The sequence below is a fragment of the Netta rufina genome, assembly GCF_964035555.1.
Source record: "Netta rufina genome assembly, chromosome: 37".
Lineage (NCBI taxonomy): Eukaryota > Metazoa > Chordata > Aves > Anseriformes > Anatidae > Netta > Netta rufina.
In genome coordinates, this window is record NC_140161.1 from 538,879 (window position 1) to 548,848 (window position 9,970).

Genomic DNA, 9,970 nt, shown 5'->3' on the forward strand with positions numbered 1-9,970 from the left:
ATGGGGAAAAGGGGGGCCTAAAGGGGAAAAGGGGGCCCTAAAATGGGGTTGGGGGGCCCTAAAATGGGGGTGAGGGGGGATAAAATGGGGACGGGGGCCCTAAAATGTAGAAAAGGGGACCCTAAAGGGGAAAAGGGGGCCCTAAGATGGGGTTGGGGTGCCCTAAAATGGGGGTGAGGGGGGATAAAATGTGGGAAGGGGGCCCTAAAGGGTGGGAAGGGGACCCCAAAATGGGGGTGGGGGACCCCAGAAGTGTGGGAGGGGGCCCTAAAATGTGGGAAGGGACCCCAAAATGTGAGAAAGGGACCCCAAAAAGGGGTTGGGGGGCCCTAAAATGGGGTTGGGGGGCCCTAAAAGCACGGGAGGGGACCCTAAAAGCCTGGGGGGGACCCTGAGCTGCTTTTGTGGGGTGGGATTTTGGGGCCGGGCGCCCGTTTTTGGGGGGTTTCTTTCCTTGACGGCGCAGACCTGAGCGCGGCCCTGCTGCTGGGGGCCTGCGTGGAGGGGCAGCTGCTGCGAGACAAGTGGGTGCCCCCCGACCCCAAATGGCCCCAAAGTCCCTATGGGGGTCCCCAGGGGGTCCCCCTGTCCCTATAGAGTCCCCAGGGTCCCCCCCATGTCCTCACAGTGTCCCTGGCGTTGTCCCCATCCCTTTGAGGGCGTCCCCCCCTCACTGCCCTGTCCCTATAAATGGCCCCGTGGCCCTATAGCATGGCCCCATATGGTGTCCCCATGGCCCTATATCGCCCCTATAAATGTCCCCATGGCCCTATATCGTGTCCCCATGGCCCCAAATCAACCCATACCCTATCCCCACACCCCTATATGACCCCCTACCCTGTCCCCACGCCCCTCTATGACCCCCTACCCTATCCCCACGCCCCTCTATCACCCCCTACCCTGTCCCCACGCCCCTCTATGACCCCAAACCCTACCCCCACGCCCCATATCGTGTCCCCCTGTCCCCCCCAGGTTCGGCTCGTCGCTGCGGGGCCGCCCGGTGCTGGCGGCGCTGTCGTGGCCGTCCCCGTGGCTGCCCCTGGCGGGGGCGCTGCTGGCGGCGGGGGGCGCGGGGCTGCAGGCGCTGGCGGGGGGCTCGCGGCTGCTGCGGGGCCTGGCCCGGGCCCGAGCCCTCCCCCTGCCCCCCGTGAGTGGCTGCTCCCCCTCCCCGTGACGTCATCGGGCACGGTGATGACGTCATCGTGACGTCACCGGTGGTGTCGCAGGCGCTGGGGCGCGGCGAGCTGTGGCCGCTGGCGGCGACGGCGGCGGTGGCGGAGCTGGGCGTGCTGCTGGGCTCCATCGACCTGGTGGCGCCCGTCCTCTCCGTGTGGGTGCCCCCCCGTCCTTCTGACGTCATCGCGGTGACGTCACGGCCTCCCGGTGACGTCATGGACCCCCCGTGACGTCATCCCCCCCCCCAGGTTCTCGCTCACTGCCTACCTGTGCCTCAACCTGGCCTGCGCCATGCAGGGGCTGCTGACGGCGCCCGGCTGGAACCCCCGCTGCCGCCTCTACCACTGGTGAGACGCCGCCCCACACGGCCCCAAAGTGGCCCCAAAATGTCCCCAAAGTTTCCCCAAAATATCCCCAAAGTGTCCCGAAAATATCCCCAAAATATCCCCCAAATATCCCCAAAGTTTCCCCAAACTGTCTCCAAAATATCCCCAAAATGTCCCCCAAATATCCCCCAAATATCCCCAAAGTGTCCCCAAAATATCCCCAAAGTGTCCCCAAAATATCCCCACGATGTCCTGAAATTGTACTCAAACTTACCCCCAAGTGTCCCCAACATCCCCAATGTGTCCCCAATGTCCCCAAAATCCCAAACATCCCCAATGTGTCCCCAATGTCCCCAACATGTCCCCAGTGTCCCCAACGCGTTCCCAACATCCCCGATGTCCCCAACACACCCCCAATGTCCCCAACATCCCCGATGTCCCCAACACGTCCCCGCTGTCCCCAGGGCGGTGTCGCTGGCGGGCGCGGGGCTGTGCCTGGCCCTGATGTTCGCCACCTGCTGGTTCTACGCCCTGCCGGCGCTGGGCATGGCGGGCATGGCCTACACCTACGCCGACCTCCAGGGGTGAGCCGCGTCCCCTCGGGTCCCCTCCTGTCCCCACGGGTCCCGTTTTGTCCTTTTTGGGTCCAGTTTGGTCCCTTTTGGGTCCCCTGTTGTCCCCTTTGGGTCCCATTCCATCCCCTCGGGCCGCCATTTTGTCCCCCTTGGCGGCCATTTTGTGCCCCCTTTTTGCTCCCATTTTGTCCCCTTTTTGCCCCCATTTTGTCCCCTTTGGGTCCTTTTCTGTCACTTTTGGGTCCCCTCCTGTCCCCATGGGTCCCCTCTTGTCCTTTTTGGGTCCCCTTTCCTCCCTTTTGGGTCCCATTTCGTCCCCCTTGGGTCCCATTCCATCCCCTCAGGCCGCCATTTTGTGTCCTCTCATGATGCCATTTTGTCCCCTCAAGCGCCATTTTGTCCCATTTTGTCCCATTTTGGGCACCATTTTGTCCCTTTTGTGTCCTTTTCTGTCACCTTTGGGTCCCCTCCTGCCCCCCCGGTTCCCATCGGGTCTCCTCGGGTCCAGTTTTGTCCCCTTTGGGTCCCTTTTGGTCCCGTTCTGTCACCTTTGGGTGCCATTTTGTCCCCTTTGGGTCCCATTTTCCCCTCTTTTCACCCCATTTCCCCCCTCTGGACACCATTTCCCCCCATCCCATTCCCCCTTCCCTCCCCTTCTCCCACCCCAAATCCCCTATAACGCTCCCAACCTCCCAATTTCCCCCCAAATAACCCCCAACCCCTCCGAAACCCTGTTATTTCCCCCCAAACCCTCTTCTTTCTCCCCTTAGCCCCATTATTTCCCCCATAACCCCCTTATAACTGACTTAAACCCCATTATTTTCCCCCAAACCCCATTACCTCCCACCATAACCCCATTATCTGCCCCCTTAACCCCATTACTTCCCCCATCACCCCATTACTTCCCCCATAACCCAATTACCCCCCCCAACCCCATTATACCCCCGTCCATAACCCCCCAACACCCCCCCACTCCCTGACCTGACCCCAAAACCCCCCAAACTGACCCCCAAATCCCCCCCAGAGCCCCCTCAGAGTGGGGTGAAGGCTTCCGCTCCCTGCCCCTAAGCGCCGCGCTGGCGGCCCTACGGCACCTGGAGCAGCGCCCGCCACGGCGGTGAGTGGGGTCGGGCTATAGGGTCAAGTTATAGGGTCAGGTTATAGGGTCGGCCCCCTCCGGCCCTATATCCCAGCCCCAAACGCTTCTGGGGTCCCGCAGGCCCCAGCTGCTGGTGCTGCTGAAGCTGGACGCCGAGCTGCGGGTCACCCAGCCCCAGTTGCTGGCCCTGGCCGCCCAGTTGCGAGCCGCCGGCGGGCTGACGGTGGCCGCCACCGTGCTGCCCGGGGACGTGCTGCAGGCCAGGGAGCGCGTCCGGGCCGCCGAGCAGGTAGGGGGCCAGGGGACCCCAGAAATCCCCATAAAATCCCATAAAAGTCTAGAGAATCCCATGAAATCCCGTAAAAACGCAAGAAATCCCATAAGATCCCATAAAAACCCAAGAAATCCCATAAAAACCCCAACAGTGCCCCCTAGCACCCCCTAGTGACCCCATAATCCCCCCTAGTGACCCTATAACACCCTAGAGCCCCCCATATCCCCCCCATAACACCCCACAGGCCCCCATAACGCCCCAATAGTGCCCCGTAACACCCTGTAGTGACCCCCTAACCCCCTCTAGTGACCCCCTACCCCCCTACTGACCCCATAACACCCCCTAGTGACCCCCTACCCCCCTACTGACCCCCTAACCCCCTCTAGTGACCCCTACCCCCCTACTGACCCCGTAACCCCCCGTGTCCCCCCCACCCCACAGGCGCTGCGTGGGGCGCTGGCGGGGGCGCGCTGCGGGGCTTCGTGCAGGTGCTGGCGGCCGGGCGGGCGCGCGAGGGGCTGGCGGCGCTGGTGCAGGGCTGCGGCCTGGGGGCCCTGCGCCCCGACACCGTGCTGCTGGGCTGGCCCCGGGGCTGGCGCCGCCGCGACGACCCCGCTGCCGCCCGGGACTTCGTGGGTATGGGGTGTATGGGGGCTGGGGGGGTTGGGGGGCGGTTAGGGGGGGTTATATGGGGTTATAAGGGGGTTATGGGGGGATTTGGGGGGTTATATGGGGTTATAAGGGGGTTATGGGGGGATTTGGGGGGTTATAGGGTGGGAATGGGGTGATTATGGGGGTTATATGGGGTTATCATGGGGTTATGGGGGGATTTGGGGGGTTATAGGGTGGGAATGGGGTGATTATGGGGATTATATGGGGTTATCATGGGGTTATGGGGGGATTTGGGGGGGTATATTGGGGTTATATGGGGTTATCATGGGGTTATGGGGGGTTATGGGGAGGGAATAGGGGATTTGGGGGGTTATACTGGCGTTATAATGGGGTTATATTGGGGTTATAATGGGGTTATATTGGGGTTATGGTGGGTTTGGGGGCAGTGTGCGGTGATGGGGGGATTTCTGGGAGTCGGGGGGGGGCTTGTGTGGAGTCCGGGGGGCTCTCGAACAGCTTTGGGGTCTCTCTGTGGGGTCAGTGGGGCCTTATAGGGCCGGGGTCCTGCCCCCAGAGCTGCTGCGGGTGGCGGCGGCCGGCGGCCGGGCCCTGCTGGTGGCCAAGGGGCCACTGGGGGCCGGGGCGCCGGGGGGGTCCCTGGACGTCTGGTGGGTGGTGGGCGACGGGCGCCTGCTCACCCTGCTGCCCCTGCTGCTGCGCCAGCACCCGGTGCGTGGGGCTTTTGGGGTTTTGGGGGGGGTTATGGGGTTTTGGGGGTCTTGGGAGTGGGTTATGGGGGGTTAGGGGTGGTATATTGGGGGTTTGGGGGGTTTTATGGGGGGTTTGGGGGGGTTATAGGGGGAATATGGGTGGTTATGGGGTGGGTTATGGGGTTTCAGGGTGGGTTATGGGGCTTTGCGGGGGGTTACGGGGTTTTGGGGGTCTTGGGAGTGGGTTATGGGGGGGTTAGGGGGGTTTTATGGGGGTTTGGGGGGTTTACAGGGGGATATGGGGTGCTTGTGGGGGGATTTGGGTGGTTATGGGGTGGGTTATGGGGTTTTGGGGGAGGTTTATGGGGTTTTTGGGGTGTTTTATGGGGCTTTGGGGGGGTTTATGGGGTTTTGGGGGGGTTTATGGGGTTTTGGGGGGTTTATGGGGTTTTGGGGTGGGTTATGGGGTTTTGGGGGAGGTTTATGGGGTTTTTGGGGTGTTTTATGGGGCTTTGGGGGGGTTTATGGGGTTTTGGGGTGGCATATTGTGGGTTTGGGTTGTTTTATGGGGATTCGGGCGATCCAATGCTTCCCTACGTGTCCGCACGCCTCCTTACGGCATCCCCGTGTCCCTTCACTGCATCCCTGTGCATTCACGGGTCTCTTTTTGGCTCAATCCCCCCGTTTTGGGGCCCCCCAGGCGTGGCGGGGCTGCCCGCTGCGGCTGTTCGCGGTGGCGCTGCTGGAGGACAACAGCCTGGCCCTGGGCCGCCTGCTGCAGGCCTTCGCCCAGCGCCTGCGCCTGCCCGCCCGCACCGAGGTGGTCGAGCTGGTGAGCCGCCCCCTCCCCCAGCCCTGGCGTCATCATGACGTCGCCAATGACGTCATCGCGTGACGCCGCAGCACGACAGCGAGGTCTCCGCCTACACCTACGAGCGCACCCTGATGATGGAGCAGCGCTCCCGAATGCTGCGCCACATGCGGCTGGCGCGCCAGGTGACGTCACGAGGCCACGCCCCCTCCTGACCACGCCCCATACCTCTAAACCACGCCCCCTCACTGACGTCACCCCCCCCGCAGGCCTGGCACGGCTCCGCCCCCCCCAGCGGAGGGGAGGAGGAGGAGGCGGGGACAGGGGGCGGCCCCCGGGCGGGCCCCAGCCCGTGAGTGGGACTGGGAGGGACTGGGAGGGGACTGGGAGGGGACTGGGGGGGACTGGGAGAAGATTAGGGGGGGACTGGGAGGGACTGGGAAGGGACTGGGGGGGACTGGGAGGGACTGGGAGGAGATATGGGGGCACTGGGATATACTGGGAGGGGCCTGGGGGACACTGGCTGGCACTTGGGGGGCTACTGGGCCATACTGGGAGGCACTGGGCCATAAACAGACTGGGGTGTCCTGCGAGGGGAGCTGGGAGGGACTGGGGCGGGTCCGGGGGGGTGTTCCCGGGCTCGTACCGACCCGTACTGGTCTGTACTGGTCCGTACTGGTCCGTACTGGTGCCCGCAGCACCAACGTGCGGCGCATGCACGCGGCCGAGCGGCTGAACGAGGCCATGGGGCGGCGCTCGGCGGGGGCGCGCCTGGTGCTGCTGGACCTGCCGGCCCCGCCCCCCGCCTCGCCCCGCCCCCGTGACGACAACTGTATCCATGGCGACGCCCCTAGCAACGGCGTCCCTAGCAACGGGAATGGCGGGAGCCGTTGCTATGGCGACGGGTGATTGGGGGCGGGGTGAATGGGGGCGGGGCGTAGCTATGGCGACGGGTGATTGACAGCGCCGCCGCGGCGACAGGGAATGGGGGAAATGGGGGGAAATCGGGCAAAAAAAGGGGGATAAAGGGACGGGAGGGGGGAAGTGACGGAGGAACGGGGTTGAACAGGGCGGGAAGAGGGAAATGAAAGGGAAAAGGGGGTGGTAAAAGGGGAAAGGGGGGAAAAACAAGGGAAAAGGGAAAATGGGGCAAAAAGCGGCGGTTTTGGGGTTTTCCTTGACGCGCGGCAGACGTGGAGTTCCTGGAGGTGCTGACGGAGGGGCTGGGCCCCGTGCTGCTGGTGCGGGGCGGCGACTAGCCCAGTATGGACCAGTAGAGACTGGTACGGAACCAGTATGGAATCAGTGTGCCCCAGTATGAACCAGTACGGAACCAGCACGCACCAGCAAGTGCCCAGCATGGCACCAAGCGGCCTCCCAGTATGGGCTGCGCTGCTCCCAGTATGGCTCCGCCACTCCCAGTCTGGGCCCAGAGCTCCCAGTATGAGCACGGCACCGCTCCCAGTGCTCCCAGTATGACCATGGCACCGCTCCCAGTGCTCCCAGTACGAGCACGGCACCAATAAACCAGTTCCTACCCCTCGGCCTCCTGGCTCCTTCTTGGGGGTTTGCACCCAGGCACCGAACACCCCAAAACCCCCCCAAACCACCCCAAAAAAAAACCCAAACCACCCCAAAACCCCCCCAAACCACCGCCCCCCCCAAAAAAAACACCCAAAAAAACCAAAACCACCCTAAAAAAAGCACAAAACCACCCCAAAACCACCCTCAACCCATCCCGAAATCCCACAAACCCCCAAACCCCTGAAACTACCCCGAAACCACCCGCAACCAGCCCCAACCCCCCCAAAACCATACAAAGCACCCCAAAAGACCCCAAAATGACCCCAAAACCTTACAATCCCCCCCCCCAAGACCCCCAAAACTCCCAAATGACCCCAAAAACTCCCGAAATGACCCCAAAACCCCTGGAATATGCCCAAACTCCCCCAAACCGCCCCAAATGACCCCAAAACCCCAGAAATGACCCCAAAATATCAAACTTTATTGGGGTCACAGGATAAGGCCCCCCCCCGGTCAGCTCCAGGCGCTGTGGGGACAGAATGGGGGGGGGTGAGACCCTTTTTTTGGGTGTTTTCAACCCATTTTGGGGTTCAGAACCCATTTTTGGGGCTTTTGACCCATTTTTGAGGGATTTAAACCCCCTTTTTTGGATTGCAGTGTTTTTATGTTGTTTTTTTTTTAACCAGGTTTTGGGGTTTTTAACCCCTTTTTGGGGGGTATCAACCCAGTTTTGGGGGAGGTTTACCGTTTTGGGGGATTTTAACCCTTTTTTTCAGATTTAACCCCATTTCAGGGCTTTTAACCCCAGGTGTTGGGGCTTTAAACCCCAGTTCTGGGTTTTTAACCCTGCTTTTTGGGGTTTCAGCACCCTTTTTTGCTTTTAACACTAGTTTTTAGGGCTTTAATCCTGTTTTTCTGAGGTTTAAACCCCTCTTTTAAATTCTTGACCCCATTTTCTGTCCTTCCAATCCGCTTTTTTGGGATTTCAACTGCAATTTTTATTTTTTAAACCTGTTTTTTGCCCTTCCGGCCCCGTTTCTTGGGGTTTCGGCCCTGTTTTTCGTCCTTCTGGTCCCGTTTCTTGGCGTTTCAGCCCCATTTTTGGAGGTTTCAGCTGCTTTTTTTTGTTTCTAGCCCCGTGTTTTGCCCTCCGGCCCCGTTTTTCACCCTTCTAGCCTCGTTTTTCACTGTTTTGGACCCATTTTTTGGGATTTCAACCCCGTTTTTTGTTTTCTAACCCTGTTTTTTGCCCTTCCAGCCCCGTTTTTCGCTGTTTCGCATCCAGTTTTTGTCCTTCCGGCCCCGTTTCTTGGGGTTTCGGCCCCATTTTTCAGGGTTTTGGACCCAGTTTGGGGGTTTCAGCTGCTCTTTTTTGTTTTCTAGCCCCATTTTTTGCCCTTCTGGCCCCATTTTTCAGGGTTTCAGCCCCACTTTTTGCCCTTCCAGCCCCGTTTTTCGCTGTTTCGCCCCCATCTTTCGCCCTTCCGGCCCCGTTTCTTGGTGTTTTTGCCCCGTACCTGCGGGGCCGCGACGAAGGCGAGCCAGTCGGAGGCTGTGCGTGGGCAGCAGCCCCATGGCACTTGCAGAGGGCGAGCGCCAGCCCCAGCCGTTGCCCAGCAGGAACACCGAACCCTGCAGCAGCCGCGCGCTCGAGCTCTCCAGCAGCTTCAGGGCTGTGGGGGGAAAACCAGTCAGAGGGGCGGACTGGGAGCACTGGGAGCGCTGGGAGGGGCCGGGCTTACTGGTGGAAAGGGAGAGCAGCGCCTGCAGCGGGCGCCAGCCCATCGTGGCCGGGAAGATGCTGATGGTGCTGCCGGCCATGGGGCATGATGAAGGGCTTCACGGGGATCTGCTTCGTGGGCACAGCGCCACGTCCCAGCAGCGCTGCGGGGAAAAAACGGGGAGAAAAGGGGAAAAATGGTGAAAAATGAGGGGTGTGGGGGGGTGATGGGGGGGTAAGGAGGGGTAATGGGGGGGAAAAAGGGGGGAAAAAGGAGAGGAAAAGGGGGGAAAAGGGGGAAAAAGGGGGGATAAAGTAGGGTAAAGGGGGGGGGAAGGGGAAGAAAATGGGGGAAAAAGGGAGGCAAATGGGGAAAAGGGGAAGAAAGGAGGAAGAAAAGGGGAAGAACGAGGAGGAAAATGGGAGAAAAAGGAGGCAAATAGGGGAAAAGGGGATAAAAGCGGAGGCAAATGTGGGAAAAGGGGACAAAAGGGAGGAAAATGTGGGGAAAAAGGGGGGAAATGCTGAAAAAAGGGGGGTGTGGGGGGGTAATGGGGGGGTATTGCTCTCTATAGGTACCTCAAGGGAGGCTGTAGCGAGGTGGGGGGTTGGCCTGTTCTCCCACGTGCCTGGTGACAGGACGAGGGGAAATGGGCTTAAGTTGAGCCAGGGGAGTTTTAGGTTGGATGTTAGGAAGAACTTCTTTACCGAAAGGGTTGTGAGGCACTGGAACAGGCTGCCCAGGGAAGTGGTGGAGTCACCATCCCTGGAAGTCTTCAAAAGACGTTTAGATGTAGAGCTTAGGGATATGGTTTAGTGGAGGGCTGTTAGCGTTAGGTCAGAGGTTGGACTCGATGATCCTGAGGTCTCTTCCAACCTAGAAATTCTGTAATTCTGTAAGGAGGGGTAATGGTGGGGGAAAGGGGGGAAAAAGGAGAGGAAAAGGGGGGAAAATGGGGGATAAAGGGGGGTAAAGGGGGGGGAAGGGGAAGAAAATGGGGGAAAATGGGGGAAAAAGGAAAAAAGGGAGGCAAATGGGGGAAAAGGGGAGAAAAGGGGAGGAAAATGGGGGGAAAAGGGGGAAGAAAATGGGAAGAACCAGGAGAAAATGGGAGAAAAAGGGAAGCAAATAGGGGAAAAGGG

General features: G+C 60.4%; 2 protein-coding genes across 2 annotated transcripts; one reads left to right on the forward strand and one right to left on the reverse strand.

Annotated features, from left to right (window-relative positions):
* Nucleotides 1-63: 63 nt before the first annotated feature.
* On the forward strand, nt 64-5,935 carry LOC311220703 (solute carrier family 12 member 6-like; the record flags this gene model as incomplete). The annotated part of the gene is made up of 13 exons (XM_084304253.1): nt 64-69; nt 379-524; nt 973-1,147; nt 1,227-1,330; nt 1,425-1,523; nt 1,967-2,086; nt 3,102-3,194; nt 3,297-3,465; nt 3,892-4,086; nt 4,637-4,791; nt 5,473-5,604; nt 5,676-5,768; nt 5,853-5,935. The coding sequence occupies 12 exons, from the start codon at nt 64-66 to the stop codon at nt 5,716-5,718; spliced, it is 1,437 nt and encodes a 478-aa protein (XP_084160379.1). The 3' UTR covers nt 5,719-5,768; nt 5,853-5,935.
* Nucleotides 5,936-7,599: 1,664 nt separating this feature from the next.
* On the reverse strand, nt 7,600-8,991 carry LOC311220704 (ER membrane protein complex subunit 4-like; the record flags this gene model as incomplete). The annotated part of the gene is given in 5 exon segments (XM_084304254.1): nt 7,600-8,660; nt 8,662-8,780; nt 8,850-8,931; nt 8,933-8,964; nt 8,967-8,991. Coding segments are annotated over 5 exon segments (390 nt in total), but the record flags the coding sequence as incomplete, so codon positions are not given.
* Between the last annotated feature and the right edge of the window lie 979 nt (nt 8,992-9,970).